The sequence below is a fragment of the Patagioenas fasciata genome, chromosome 1, assembly GCF_037038585.1.
Source record: "Patagioenas fasciata isolate bPatFas1 chromosome 1, bPatFas1.hap1, whole genome shotgun sequence".
In the NCBI taxonomy this organism is placed as follows: Eukaryota; Metazoa; Chordata; class Aves; order Columbiformes; family Columbidae; genus Patagioenas; species Patagioenas fasciata.
Window position 1 is genome coordinate 90,561,709 of NC_092520.1, and position 15,457 is coordinate 90,577,165.

Sequence of the window (15,457 nt, forward strand, 5' to 3'; positions counted from 1 at the left end):
TTGAATTCTGGAGCTCATAGGGTTGGAGCTAAGGATCTATTGAGTGTTGCTGGCAAAGAATCATATGTACGTATTGTTTCATAACTGGAAAAAAAGAACTTCATTTAAGTTGAATATCAATGTAACTCTTTTTCCTGTGTGCTTCGCTGTAGAATTTCCATGTACAAACTTCCTCAACACCTGTTTTGTTTGGCTTCCTGCTAACTTGCTGGCCACACAAACCTGGTACGTCGTAATTAAAGCAATTATTTTGGGAACGAAAGGCAAAAGTAATAAGTAGTAAGCTCCTCTCGCATCAGTCTTCATGGATGGCCAGGTCACCTGATGTGGGGATCCCTATGCACACTGACAGTGACTTAGTGAAGATTTTTAGTGTTGGGGATCAGTTGAATCAGTATGGTGAAACCTGACGTTGGAGTTTCATGAGAACGGCAGTTTTCACGGAAAGTCAACGCCGTAGCTTCACTTACACCCACGCCAAAACTCCACCGCTACCACCCACAGCCGCCAACGGCCGTTAGACCCGCGCTAGGGGCGGGGCCAAGCCGGCGCCCTCCCACTGACGATGTCTGTGGCACGGGAGCCCCGCCCAGGCACCAGCCTGACTCTCGCGACGTCAGCGCGCCGGCCGCGCAGCGCCCTTGAGTCAGGCCAGGCCGGATGGGCCCGCCTGCGCATGCGCGCCGCGGAGAGGAGCGGAACGGAACGCGGACGGGATGGCGGCCTCTGCGCTGCCGACCCCGCGGTACGACCACGTGGGGCCGGAAGGGCCCTTCGGCGATGTGTACGAGCCAGCCGAGGACACCTTCCTGCTGCTGGATGCCTTGGAGCAGGACGCGGACCCGCTGCGGGAGGCTCGGTAGGCGCGTCGGGGAGGAGAGGGGCGGGAGCTGTCCTCGGGGGCGGCCAATTGGGGGGGAGGGGGCGGGGCCATCGCGTGCCGCCGGCGGAGGGAGGGCGGTGCTAGCGGCTCCCGTGCGGGGCGGGGAGCGGGAGCAGCCGCAGACGCGTCGCTCGGGCCCGGGGTGTTCGAACGCCGGGAAGGGGCCGTCGAGCCCCGCAGCCGCTTGTCCCCAGGGTGTATTGCTCACAGCTGCTCATCGGGTCGCAGCCCATGCGAGGAAGTGGTGACGTCTTCCCGCTGTGAGCAGAGCGGGGGGTAGAACGGGGCATCCTGGGGTGAAGGGGGGTGGTTAGTAGGTCGAGAGATGTTCTCCTTCCCCTGGTGAGACCGCATCTGGAATAATGTGTCCAGTTCTGGGCCCCTCAGTTCAAGAAGGACAGGGAACTGCTGGAGAGAGTCCAGCACAGGGCAACAAAGATGATTAAGGGAGTGGAGCATCTCCTTTATGAGGAAAGGCTGAGGGAGCTGGGTCTCTTGAGCTTGGAGAAGAGGAGGCTGAGGGGTGACCTTATTAATGTTTATAAATATGTAAAGGGTGAGTGTCATGAGGATGGAGCCAGACTCTTCTCAGTGACAGCCAATGATAGGACAAGGGGCAATGGGTACAAACTGGAACACAGGAGGTTCCACTTAAATATGAGAAGAAACTTCTCCTTAGTGAGGGTGGCAGACACTGGAACAGGCTGCACAGGGAGGTTGTGGAGTCTCCTTCTCTGGAGACATTCAAAACCTGCCTGGACACATTCTTGTGTAACCTCATCTCAGTATTCCTGCTCCAGCAGGGGGATTGGACTAGGTGATTTTTTGAGGTCCCTTCCAATCCTTAACATTCTCTGATTCTGTTATTTTGGTGGCAGCTGCACGTATTTGCGGTAAAATGTCAAGGCTGCAGAATCTGTAGGATTTGTATATCTGCTCAGGTTGCTGCCCAGTGCCAGTCATCTCCACAGCTGAAATGTGTCCGCACAACTGTAACCGGTATACTTGGTGTTTCAAAAACATGGAAAAGCAGAATATATTTCAAATAAGGTCCATCTTTTTGAAACACGCTGTAGAAATCACCGAAGGAGTCATATCTTATGAGTGATTATTTTAAAACTGCCTCCCACTGCTGTTTGTCCAGGGCTGGCTGAAACTCCCCTGAGGTACTCTGTGTTTAAGACTTGCTTTCGTTGGTGTGGCTTCACAGTGATCTTCTGTAACTTCTGTTGGAGTTCAGTCCTGCTGCAATAAATGTGTAATAAATGCTTTAGAACTGTAGCCTGTACTGTTGAGATTGTGTAGTTAATGGAAACTTTAATGTTAGACGGGGGAAAATACATGTGTTTTCCAAACTGGCTTGTGATAACCAGGAACTGTGTATGGGCACAAGTAGGCCTGGCAGCTGTTATGAAACAGGCAATGTAATGTGGGCTTTGAAGGTCGTATGATCAGCAAGCATTTCAGCATTTTTGGAAGAGGGGCAGCAGGTTTCATAACACTGTCTTGACTAATTCTGCATCTGTTGCAGGTGCTCTTACATGTTACAAATAAAAGTGATCCAGAGTTTTCTCTCTTTAGAGTTGAGATCTGCCTTGAAATAGGTTGTGGATCTGGTGTGGTTTCAACTTTTCTAGCTTCTTCCATTATTGGATCCAGTGCACTGTACATGTAAGTATAGCAGAACCTCCTTAAACTTTGCATGTGATGATAAAGAATACATAGTTCTCACATATATACTTTTCCACATTTTAAAAGCTAGTCTTTCCACAAAGAAATCATAGAATCATTTCGTTTGGAAGAGACCCTCAGGATCATCAAGTCCAACCATAACCTAACTCTAGCACTAAACCATGTCCCTAAGAACCTCATCTACGCGTCTTTTAAACACCTCCAGGGATGGTGACTCCACCACTTCCCTGGGCAGCCTGTTCCAATGCCTGACAACCCTTTCCATGAAGAATATTTTCCTAATATCCAATCTAAACCTCGCTTTATGCAACTTGAGGTAATTTCCTCTTGTCCTATCACTTATTAATTGGGAGAAGAAACAAACACCCTCCATGCTACAATCTCCTTTTGGGTAGTTGTAGACTCAATTCTACAGATATGAAAATCATAGCAAAGAGAGCCTAAACTATTTCCTTCAGGTTCTGTAACAATTTAGTGGTGCAACTAGAATTCCATTTTCCCACTTCTTAAAGAAATTGCTAAGCTTACACTTTTGTTTGCTGGGTTGAAGCCTAAATTTTAGCCATTGGCTAGCCTTACTGAGGTCTGATGACATAATGCGAGTTACCTGAATGTTGGTAGTAACTGAATTTTATTAGACTTGTATGCATATTTATTTATGCAGAGCATTGAAAAAGAGATCCTGTACTTCACCTTTGAGACAGTCATTAAAACTTCCAGTATAGTGTCGTTTAGCTGCTGATACATTGTTTTTATTGTACTGGCTTTTTTTTTTTTTTTTTTAATTTACTTGCAAAGCAAAGAATGCTGGAAAAGATATTTTCATTGAACATGAATTAGTTTGAAGCTCACAGGGTTAAACTTGTAGATACAGTAGGCAGCAATTTATATTTCATAATATTTTGGTTGTAGATGTACAGATATCAACCCGATGGCAGCTTACTGTACACTGGAGACAGCTCTGCTTAACAACGTTCACCTTCAGCCAGTCATTACTGACTTGGTAAGGTAGATGTTTCAATGATATCTTCTTTATAGTTTTTGTAATTTTTAATACTTATTAGAGATACTGAAAATTAACCATGAAGTCCAGAACAAACATTGTCTTAATAAGCATGGATGAAAAAAAGGTAACAACAAAATGTCAAAGTGCTTCTAAAAGAGGGAAAAACGAACTACTTAAGCTCTAAAATTCAAATTTAAGCTTTAAAAATACACAGAATAGTTTTAAAAATAAATTATTTATAGATAGTTTGGAAAATGCTGCACAAGGAACTCTACAATGACCTGACATTATCATAACCCTTGGTCTAATGCTCTACAGTTCTTGGTTCTCAGCTCTTTCTGATTAGGAGCTGTGTATGTTGTTACTTTTTGTTTTTTACAAAATTTGATAGGGAGAAAAGCTAAGTTTCTCATATCTTTAGCACAATCTTTGTTTAAAATACCATGATTATATGTGTTTATAAAAGATGAAGATCAGCAACAATAGATGTGATCTAAAATGAGTGAACAGCTGCTCATACTTGAGAACTAAACTTCAGTTGTCACAAATTGGTCATTTTGGGTAACAAATGTTAACCGGTGATAAATTCAAAATTCTTTCATATCTAACCTGAATTCTGAACTGAACAAGAATAAAGTACTGTCTTTGTGTCTGCATATGTGTCTCTTGTTCTTCTACATCCCATATATAAAACAATCTTAAGATTATTGAAATTGTTCTGCTACGCACAGGTCCTTCTCAATGCTGCTCTTGCACATAGAATGTAAAATTTAGTATTCTTGAGTCAGTCTGAAATGCTTGGAATATCCAGCACTATGTAATTGTATTTTTACAAAATGTTTGCATTCTTTCTGTCTAAAAAATGAAAAATTATAAAAGGGTCATCACCTTAATCTATAGGTCGAAGGTCTGTCTCCAAGATTAAATGGGAAGGTTGATCTACTGGTATTTAATCCACCATACGTGGTAACACCTTCTGAAGAGGTAGGCAAAGTTTTAAATGCACAATAAAAATGGTATTTCTCTGTCAGAGGACAGATGCCAGGGTTTTTTTTTAAGGATGTTGTAGGACCAGCACTGTTGTAACACTGTTACAGTGAAAATTATTTACTAGAGTAGCCTGTAAAGACTATGGGGGAATAAGGACTACTAGCTGCTGTTTCTCGATACCCAGTTTCTCCATCAAGTATAAACCATGTAAGGCTTCTGTTAGGCATGCTAAGGTATTCTTATAGGAGACTTTCAATGGAAAATGCATTTGTTTCCTGCAAAATAAATAGCCTCTGGGGCAGTCAACATGGCTTCACCAAGGGGAAGTTGTGCTTGACCAACCTCATCGCCTTTTATGAGGACATAAGGAGGTGGAGAGATGATGGCAGAGCAGTAGATGTCGTCTACCTTGATTTCAGTAAAGCATTTGACACAGTCTCCCACAGCATCTTCACAGCATTTGACATTTGGTCTAGATGATCGAGTAGTGAGGTGGACTATGATCTGGCTGAAGGAAAGAAGCCAGAGAGTTGTGGCCAATGGGGCAGAATCTAGTTGGAGGCCTGTATTTAGAGGAGTGCCTCAATGGTCAGTGCTGGGACCAGTACTATTCAATATATTCATCAACAACTTGGGTGAGGCAATAGAGTGCACTGTCAGCAAGTTTGCTGATGACACTAAGCTGGGAGGAGTGGCTGACTTGTCAGAAGGCTGTGCTGCCATCCAGCGGGACCTGGACAGGCTGGAGAGTTGGGCAGGGAAAAATTGAATGAAATATAACAAGGGCAAGTGTAGAGTCTTGCATCTGGGCAGGAACAACCCCAGGTTCCAGTATAAGTTGGGGAATGACCTGTTGGAGAGCAACGTAGGGGAAAGTGACCTGGGGATCCTGGTGGACAGCAGGATGACCGTGAGCCAGCACTGTGCCCTTGTGGCCAGGAAGGCCAGTGGCATCCTAGGGTGTATTAGAAGGGGGTGGTTAGCAGGTCAAGGGAGGTTCTCCTGCCCTTCTACTCTGCCCTGGTGAGACTGCATCTGCAATATTGTGTCCAGTTCTGGGCCCCTCAGTTCAAGAAGGACAGGGAACTGCTGGAGAGAGTCCAGTGCAGAGCAACAAAGATGACTAAGGGAGTGGAGCATAAAACATAAAACATTACAAGAAAATATATACAAAGCATGTGACAAAATATAGTTCTTTTAATTTAGTTTAAGAATGGAACTTGAAACAGAAGGAAGATGTTCATCATGTGGGAAATAGTTTTGAAGTAATTTTGCTGCGTGAACTAATCTGCTGAATCAAAGTCATCAGATTTCTAATGGCAGACACCTAAAACTAGATGTTATGGTGATGTTTCTCTTATAAGTACCACTGACGCCTCTGCTATTCTGTGTTAAGACAATCTTTGCTTTCATTCTTCCTAGGTAGAAAGCCACGGTATAGAGGCATCCTGGGCTGGTGGTAAAAAGGGCAGAGAAGTAATGGATAGAGTTTTTCCATTAGTACCAGACCTACTTTCAGCAGGAGGATTATTCTATTTGGTCACAATTAAAGAAAATAATCCAGGTGATCATTTTCCTTGGACCCTTAAATATGCCAGATCACATTTAACATGGTATTGATCAAAATGTTGATTGTAGCAGTGCTTCTAGGTTATTAGACTTCAGTAAAGAAGTAATGCATAACATCAGCTGAATCCAACATGTGGTGACAGCAGCCAGTTGAAGATTGACAGCATTTACTGAAATTCATGTAGGTGTCCTAGGTCATTACTTAGAAATCCTGTAGCTGGCCAGGGCGTATCTGCAGGCTTCATACAAACTGTGGCATCCCTGTGGACTCTTCTGCTTCTCATCTTTCAAGTTTGTGTGGGTGTCTAATCTGCAGAGGGACTTTTACATAACCTGATGCTTTTTGGATTTTTTTCTCTGAATTCATGCCTTGTGCAGCCAGTGTGTGGTGAGGTAGACCAAAAATATAAGCAAATTTACCAAAACTAAGAACTCCCTACAGTCATTTGGAAAACGGTAATTTGCAGGTCCTGAGTCCAGCAGCTCTGCAAGACTGAAAGGTGACTGTAAATCTTCTCAACTAAGTAATGAAGCAAAACCAACCCTTTCTCATTAAAGTGAATGGTGGTGTAAACTTAAAGGGAAAAAGCTTTTAGTTAGAAGTGTTATGTCTTTGCTTTTGACATGCATAGAGAAAAGATTGGGACTTGCTGCTTCTGATCTAATGCTTAATGGCTATACATTATCAAGTAGTTTCAAGAAGATTGTTTTTTCACGTGTGATTGATTAGGCAGCTTTTGGGAGAAGGCACTACAAACTTCAGCTTCTCCTACAAATCAGCTTTATAACTGAATGGTTAATTGCTATTAATAATAACTACACACAGAACTTAAGTTAGTAAATTGTAAACTTTATTTGTCCCTGCTGGAAGACTGCTTTGCATTAAAAGTACGGTCTGAAAGAATAAGAAGACACAGTTTATAATCTTTGCTTTACCACTTATATTTGCCAGATGCATGAGCACCACCTTTTGTAGCTGACTTCTGTATAAACTCAGTTATAACATTGTACTTTCAATTACAGATGAAATTCTGGACACAATGAAGAAATGTGGCTTAGAAGGCACACGGGTACTTTCCAGGCAAGCAGGACAAGAGATACTTACCATCCTCAAATTCAAGAAGTCTTGATAACTGCTCTTAACCTTCCAGATACTAGCCATGGAGAAAGTTGAACACAGAGTCGTCAAATGAATTGTTAATCCAGGATTTTCACCCTCTTAAGGTGTATCCTCACTTCTTGATTACTGCAGTGAAACTGATCAAGACTCTGTATTTATTTTTATTCTGGGTGTTAACCTGCTGTTACCTGCTGTCAGAGGTGCAGTTGTCCTCTGACTATCCACAGGACTGTTGAGGGGGAACTGTGAAATGCCACACCTTGTTGCATTTGCACTTAAGCACTGAAGACTTTTTCTTCTATAAACAGGTATTTGTATATTTTTTTCATTGTGGCTTATTAAAAATGAGGTACTTGATATAATTCATCTGTTTCAAGAGATAGTCTATACCTGTACAGAGTTTAAATGAATATTTGGAAGCAGTGTTACTCATTGTGACGTAGTATTGGGCACTTTTGCACAATTACTCTCTAATGCAGAATTACAGAGTTTGTTTCTGTAGTAAGGACAAAGGCAAGCTCTTACTCTGTGGTCTTCTGGGCAAAATACTGTAGTGATTGTGCTCCCTTTTATGCCATTTTACAAGGAGGGTACTACGATGGAGATCACAGAATGTTAAGGATTGGAAGGGAGCTCGAAAGATCATCTACTCCAGTCCCCCTGCCGGAGCAGGAACACCTAGATGAGGTTACACAGGAAGGTGTCCAGGCAGGTTTTGAATGCCTCCAGAGACAGAAACCCCACAGCCTCCCTGGGCAGCCTGTTCCAGTGTTCTGTTACCCTCAATGAGAAGTTTCTTCTCAACTTTCCCCTCAGTCTCTTCTTCTCCGAGCTCAAGAGACCCAGCTCCCTCAGCCTTTCCTCATAAAGGAGATGCTCCATTCCCTTAATCATCTTTGTTGCCCTGCGCTGGACTCTCTCCAGCAGTTCCCTGTCCTTCTTGAACTGAGAGGCCCAGAACTGGACACAATATTGCAGATGCAGTCTCACCAGGGCAGAGTAGAGAGAGAGGACAACCTCCCTTGACCTGCTAACCACCCCCGTTTCTAATACACTCCAGGATGCCACTGGCCTTCCTGGCCACAAGGGCACAGTGCTGGCTCATGGTCGTCCTGCTGTCCACCAGGACCCCCAGGTCCCTTTCCCCTACGCTGCTCTCTAATAGGTTGTTCCCCAACTTATACTGGAACCTGGGGTTGTTCCTGCCCAGATGCAAGACTCTACTCTTGCCCTTGTTATATTTCACTAAATTATAGAATCACAGAGATGTGGATTAGATGAAGAGTTCTTATCCATGAAATGATATTATGGAGGAAAAAAAAAGCATACGGTATTAAGAAGGCTAGGTAGCTGAAAACAATTACTGTGAGTAGAGAAGTGGAACAGAAGTCCTCTCTCAAAAGTGCTATCCAATAGAGGAAGCGATTTCCTGACCCCCACACCCTGATGAAGATCTTTCCTCTGCAGCTTCCTTCCCCTCCCACTGCCCACAGAAGGGTCTATTACAGCATTGCCCCAGCGGCATTAGGAGATATGCAGTGGGCAGAGTCCTATGAGGAAGATGTTTTGCTCACATGTAGCAGAAAGGTAGAGACGATTCGGGTATGTATGCAGCACCACTAGTGCTGTCTGGGAGAACTGCTTTCAAAGAACTGACCTTTAACGGTTTGTGTAAACAGAAACTTTACCTGATGTTATGATAAATGGTTAGCTGGTTCTCCTATGGCGACTCAGGTCCAAGGATTTTTTTGTTAAGATGCTGAGGCATTGAAAAGACTATGCCATTTCAGACTTCAGAACTAAACTTACAGCACTGTACTTACCCAGCTTGTACAAACATTACAAGTTCTTCCATGTTTTCATCTGACCACCCAAAAAATTTCTCCAGGAGACTGAAAACAGGAGGCTTTGGACATGCAGAATAACGCATAAGAAGGGTAGGAACTGTTCGCCGAACATGTGACTGCAAACCTGGCTAGACCATTTGAGGTATTTTTACCACAATGGAATGAGCAGCTGCTTTTGACTGATACAGGTCAAAAGTCAACTTACAGTGCTCTGGCATAAAAGTTGTTCCTTATACCATCCTGAAGAAGATGTAAAAAGGACTGGATAACAGGAAGCGTGCAGTCTGACATATCATAAGAGTCACCATTCCCCAGCTTAGAAGACTACTGAAGAGCAACACTGCAATACAACAACTCAAACACAGCTAATAGATCCCTTTCAGTAACTTTTCTGTCAAATTGTTTTTATAAACATAAGCATGAATGTGAACACACACAGGAGGAGGATTTAGCAGGAAGACTCTCAGTCAGTGTTAAGGATGCTACTCAACATTTATGCTATATACAATAAATTCTGGTACTTGAAACTACCGAGTCTAAAAAAATGTGTTTCATTGACCAAAGTGAGGCAAGACTCAGGACTTTGTTGATTCTTCCTTTTGGAATAACTGCTCCCCCAGACCCCTGGGCACTGCTCTGTCAGCAAGTACCAGTGTCAAAAGATATGTTTGCTGCTGCTTTGCAAGTGCCCACACTTCTTTGTTCCAGCAGAACCAAGACAAGCTCTCCACAACTCTGTTCCAGGTAGACAGTTTGCAAGTTAGTGCCTGCTGGAAGATTTTAAGATGTCTCTTTACAAGTAATACCTGGTTAACCACAACTAGTCTTCAAATTATTTACTGAACTTGCAAAAAAAATCGTTTAGAACAACCAGCCTTGTCTGAAACAAAGTGCAGCAATAGAGATATTCCTGGAGGTTTAGTATCGGTAATTATGAAAACAGTACACCTTGCTCCTTAATCTGTGTTTTCAGTTAAGACCTTTTCAATACCACTTCTAAATTCTTTCCATTTTCTCTCAAAAAATGTCAGGAAATTTCTCTTCTGGAAGGCCAGTGCTATCAGTTAATGCAGACTTATCAACACCTAAAATAATTTCTAGAGCTGTCACCTTGAAAGAGACCAACTTTGAAAAAAAAAAAAAAGAATCTAAAAAAACCAACCAAACAAACAAAAAAACCCAAACACACACACACACAAACAAACAAATAAAACAAAGCCAGCTATCGAGGTACAGCCAATTGAGTACACTATAAACTTGGCATCTGGGAATTTATAGTATTGATTTCTGAGAGTTTATCACACACAGACAGCAATCCAGAGACTACAGAGATTGATCAAAGTAATTTATTCCTCTCATTTTATTGACTTCTCAAATTTGCCACAAATGCCACCCAAGTTGGAATATATTAGTATGCTACTGCTGTTAAAAAAAAGCCTGAAAAAATGTATTGTTTAAGACAATATTATATTCTGATGCATCTGTCACGTTCAGAGTCATTATTATGGGGCAGTGGAAAGACAGCGTACATTCAGCGATAGGTAATTTGCCACCCAATTAAAATATTAACTGAAGTAATGAAAAGAATTGATCAGTGTGTACACTTTCTCTTAATTTAAAAGCCAATGGTCACTAAATAGGTAGTGCTTGTCATGCAGGAATGATTGTACTCATTCTACTTACTTGGGCTTCCAAGTTTTCATGTTTTTAGGGTGCTGGATGTCTGAGGTTTTTTGGGAAAACAAGACTATTAAAGGTGAAAGCTCACCTTATAAACATGTTAAAGTATACTATGTTTAAATTTTATGCCTTAACAGAAGGTTATCACCCTAGTTCCATGCCTTAATGTCTAACAGCAACAACATTTTTTCCCATAAGAAGAACTATTATGAATGCACTATAATAAAAAAACCTGAGACTTTGCACCACCTATGTTAAATTCACCTGTTACATTAAGAGGCAGGATCTGGGTTAAGTGCATAACACCATGTTAGAATATAACTAAAATAAGAGGTTTTCATCAGCTATGCTGTGGATTAAACACCACTTTTCTGACATAACTCTGCATTATTTCTGAATTTTTAACATATCTGAATACCTTAAAAATATACAAATGAAAATAAATTATTCTTCTATATTTATTTATATCAAAGAAGAATCTTCAAACTTACAAAAAACAGTCCAGAGGTAAGTATGTGTCGTCATCCTACTAGCCAAGAATTTAAAGTAACTGACATTATTCCAAGTTAGCTTCTTTCAACATACAGTTTATTGCCTCCTCTTAATTTATTACTTAGCCCACAGGAAGAAGAAAGACCGTTTTATTTCAGAAAAATGTCTCTCGACAGAGTGGACAGGTGGATTTGTTGCTGGATGTGAACCATTTGTACTGAAAGAGAAATACAACTGTTTAATACGTGGATGCAAGCTGCATATCAAAGAATGCTGGTTTATCACCAGTAACGAACATTATTTGCCAATGAATACAACTATCAAAATATTAACTATGCTTAAAAAAAGGTAAAAACACACCTTTCCACTTGTATATGTATGCATGTATATATATGCATATGTATATACACATATTACACACACACACATAATACTGCAGTTTTATTCTAAAAAACCTGACACAAATGAACTCTTGTCTAGTCTCATTTTAGAATAAAAAGATAATGGTTTTAGAGCAGCAATATTTCCTCTATTGTCTGGCCATACAGATGCCAACCTGTTCCAGTATACTCTGTAACCATACAACCAATGCCTATGATGACTTGGATTTAGTTAAATGTTAACTATCCAGATCAGCATAGTTTACTAAAGAGTGTGCTGCATAAATTTAAATTTAACCTTTTATATTCCCATAGCTGAGGTGTTAGCAACAGCATCTTGTTGCTATACCCTAGGTACATGCAATGGTTTATGTCTTAGTGAACACAAACCAGAGAGTTATTATCTGTGAAGTGTAGCAACCCCTCTCTTATTACATGCCCTTACAGCTTAGTAAAAATCCATACAAATAATGTATTAGTTCAGTTAATCCCAGGTACTCCAATGACGTAATGGAGAATTGGTGGTATTACAATAGAAATTCCTGGTTCAACCTATAAATGGATACTTTGCCTATTAAAAACCAAAACATCTAGGTACTTACCAAGCAAGCTGAATGAAACTTTTTCTTGCATGTTCTGCAAGCTTTTTTGGGAAGAGAGTAGTTGGAACTATGAATGACTGAATAACAGATCATGCAATCTTCAACGCCCTCAAAACGTTTATCCACGTTGTTTTTCCACAAAGATAAGCCTTCCATAATACTTCCATTCTAACAGAGGGAAAAGAGCTGTTAATACCGTAGAATTCCTTCAGAATATTCTTACTGTTAATATGTAAGCACATGAAGGAAACAAACCCAAAGACTATAATCTGAGATAATACACAATATATGCAATGAGCAAGTTATGAACCCAACATAGGAAATACAGACAATACTCTATAGAAATGCAAGCATTCATCACAACAAAAAGAATGCACTTAGAAGCACTTAAAAGAGGATTTAAAAATTTTCAGTCACTGTTTTTTTTTTTTGTTCTAACCACAGATGATGCAATTTCAGCAACCACCAATCTTAGAGAATTTAATGTACTGGGTTTCTTTGGTCTTTGGTTTTTTTTTCAAATTATAGTTGAGATGGTATTGCCATATGGGGCAAACACTGGCCCATGTCTTAAAAGATATCTAAATTTTCAGCTTTGACTATGGATTTAGCAGGACTTGTTAGGCAGATAATTCTACCTCTCTGTTTCAGCATCTGGAGAAAAGCAGATGGTAAGAGTCACCAATCCTGTGAAGTCCTTTGAGATCTAAATAATATTACATTACTAGGTATACTTTATTATCAGGACTGTTACATTTTCAAAACTACAGGCTTTCTCTAAACTCACCTGATGTGTAAGATACGTGCTTAACTGTAGCATCCAATTACGCCATTGCTGTACAGCCACACCAACCCTCTTTCCACTCTCCACTGTTATGGATCCCAGTGGGTAATTTGATGGAAGCTGTATTATTAGTTCAATAAATATGTCATCAACTGAATAGGTAGCAATCACTTCCCGTGTGGCGGACCGAGCTTTTACCTATGAAAAAAATGCACTTATTAAAAAGCTCCACAGAGAGATACCATCTCTAGTCTCTTTATATATATAAGCCATAAATACTTTACCACAGACATTAAATAGTTTTCTTAGACCAGGAAACATTTTCTCAAAGAAAATAAAAACCCACTCATATCTTGGCAAACCAAAAAAAAAAAATTACCAGCCATTTTTCAATCTATTGATTGATATGTTTTTTAATAAACCAAAAAGAAGTATATTGATAGCAGCACCTTGCACTGACCTCCTCAACTACTCCAACACAGTAAACCTCATTCTTTTCTATTTTTTTCCAAAGAGAGCATTAATAAACTTCAATTTAATGCATCAATACCAAGCTAAATGATGTTTTCATCAGTCGTTTAGAACAAAAAAACCAAAGTCACATAAAACACCGTAGTACAATCTAGTTCTGAAAAGTAACATTTCTTGAACCGTTTGCAAAAACACTGAAGTGAATCAAGAAAAGGACATAAGGTCTTACTAACCGTCATGCTGTTAAATAACTGCGTGCTAGTCTGAACAGCAGATATTTCCTGTGCTGAAAGCACATTGCTGACATATTTGCTTGTGAATTTATCTACAATGTTGAAGACTCGTTTCTCGCAGCTGTTCCACCAGAGCCTGACCATGGCCGGCAAGTCTTTCAGTGTTGTACAGTACACGGAGCAGGCCAAGTGTGGAATCTGGGATGACAGGACTCCTGTCCCTGGGAGGTAAAGGAAGGATGTTGAAACACATCAGTCACATATGTTGGTTCGTCCACACCATGCACAGAAATTTTGTTACCAACATGACTGTGGTAACCAGAATTTCACGTACATGCTCCTTCTATATTTGCTACTGTACTTAGCACTGGTCAGGCCACACCTTGAATACTGTGTTCAGTTTTGGGCCCCTCATCATAACAAAGACACTGAGGTGCTGGAAATTGTTCAGAGAAGGGTGACGAAGCTGGTGAGGGGTCTGGAGCACAAGTCTGATGAGGAGCAGCTGAGGGAACTGGGGCTGTTCAGCCTGGAGAAAAGGATGCTGATGGGAGACCTTATCGCTGTCTACAACTACCTGAAAGGAGGCTGTAGCATGGAGGGTGTTGGTCTCTTCTCCCAAGTAGCAAGTGATAGGACAAGAGGAAATGGCCTCAAGTTGAGCCAGGAGGTTTAGATTGGATATTAGGAAAAATTTCTTCACAAAAAGGGTTGTCAGGCATTGGAACAGGCTGCCCAGGGAAGTGGTGGAGTCACCATCCTTGGAGGTGCTTAAAACACGTGTGGATGAGGTTCTGAGGGACATGGTTTAGTGCTAGAGTTAGGTTATGGTTGGACTCGATGATCTTAAGTATCTCTTCCAATCAAAATTATTCTACCATTCTATACTGTAAGCATCTGCTTGATTCTGCCTTTCTACATCAGTCTGGTTTCTTTGTTGCTCAGGCTAACACTTCATAACTGGGAATTCATCTTCTAATTTAGAGATGAACTCCAGATGGGCAAGCAGAAGTCAATAATTTCATATTCTAGAAATGACAAAAAGGTCACTTCAGAGTGAACAAACAATACGATGTTTCAAACATATTTGAGGTTTGCAGCATTCCATAGAAATGCATAAAGAGATAAGGGAAGTCTTTGTCTTGGGATGTCATGTTAGTCATTCTTTCTTACTGTCATCTAGATAAATTGTGCTACAACATAGTGATGTTCAAGCAAAAAATTAAGACATGAAAACTCAGTATCTTTGCTTACATCTATACAGATACATAAAATAACAGTTTCAATGAAGTAACTTTCAAAACTAATTCTCATTTTCACATTTCTCAGCTAAAAAAACTAACGTTCTCTTATCACAACTGATTAAATCTTAGTCTTCTGAACAGCATGGCAAAAACAACACACAATTTAATTTCTCAAACATTAAAAAAATACATCTTAAGGTATTTTTAATTTATTTATAAAAATAAAAAACAGAAATTCCATTTACAATTTAAAAAGTATCTAGAAGCAATGGAGAAGTCCCAGAGTACATCACACATATTTAGTATTTTGAAATCTCTGCATACATTCAGGATTCCAATAGTAGCCATGTATTACTTCTGTCCTAAGTGGATAATCTAAGCATTTCCTGGGATTTTTTTCCTTGATTTTCTAATAAACATCTCAGTTTTCGTTAAGCTTCAAATGAGGAGTGTTAGCCAAAGAT

The 15,457-nt window shown here is 40.6% G+C and overlaps 2 protein-coding genes across 5 annotated transcripts in view; one reads left to right on the top strand and one right to left on the bottom strand.

Moving 5' to 3' along the window:
• The first annotated feature begins 632 nt into the window (after window positions 1-632).
• HEMK2 (HemK methyltransferase 2, ETF1 glutamine and histone H4 lysine) lies at window positions 633-9,119 on the top strand. Of its 3 annotated transcripts, XM_065862637.2 has the most exons (6): window positions 637-859; window positions 2,465-2,554; window positions 3,488-3,578; window positions 4,482-4,565; window positions 5,994-6,135; window positions 7,164-9,119. In XM_065862637.2, the coding sequence occupies exons 1-6, from the start codon at window positions 717-719 to the stop codon at window positions 7,268-7,270; spliced, it is 657 nt and encodes a 218-aa protein (XP_065718709.1). In that variant the 5' UTR covers window positions 637-716; the 3' UTR covers window positions 7,271-9,119. The 3 variants fall into 3 exon arrangements, with proteins under 3 accessions (XP_065718710.1, XP_065718711.1, XP_065718709.1); XM_065862638.2 differs by lacking the exon at window positions 4,482-4,565 and having other exon boundaries at window positions 633-859; XM_065862639.2 differs by lacking the exon at window positions 2,465-2,554 and having other exon boundaries at window positions 635-859.
• Window positions 9,120-10,437: 1,318 nt separating this feature from the next.
• The window catches only part of LTN1 (listerin E3 ubiquitin protein ligase 1), a 30,448-nt gene continuing 25,428 nt past the window's right edge, over window positions 10,438-15,457 (bottom strand). For both annotated transcript variants that reach the window (XM_065862633.2, XM_071810236.1), the window contains 4 exons: window positions 13,750-13,970; window positions 13,049-13,243; window positions 12,262-12,429; window positions 10,438-11,496 (listed from right to left, as the gene is read on the bottom strand). In XM_065862633.2, the coding sequence (XP_065718705.1) occupies window positions 11,434-11,496; window positions 12,262-12,429; window positions 13,049-13,243; window positions 13,750-13,970 (647 nt within the window). In that variant the 3' untranslated portion in view covers window positions 10,438-11,433. The remainder of the gene's footprint in view (window positions 11,497-12,261; window positions 12,430-13,048; window positions 13,244-13,749; window positions 13,971-15,457) is intronic.

What these genes read in the sequence shown, in the direction of transcription:
- HEMK2 (XM_065862637.2), top strand. Translation starts at nt 717, where the DNA reads ATGGCGGCCTCTGCGCTGCCGACCCCGCGGTACGACCACGTGGGGCCG. An exon ending in GACCCGCTGCGGGAGGCTCG is followed by an intron (nt 860 to 2,464) that starts GTAGGCGCGTCG and finishes TTCTCTCTTTAG; the next exon opens with AGTTGAGATCTGCCTTGAAA. An exon ending in GGATCCAGTGCACTGTACAT is followed by an intron (nt 2,555 to 3,487) that starts GTAAGTATAGCA and finishes TTTTGGTTGTAG; the next exon opens with ATGTACAGATATCAACCCGA.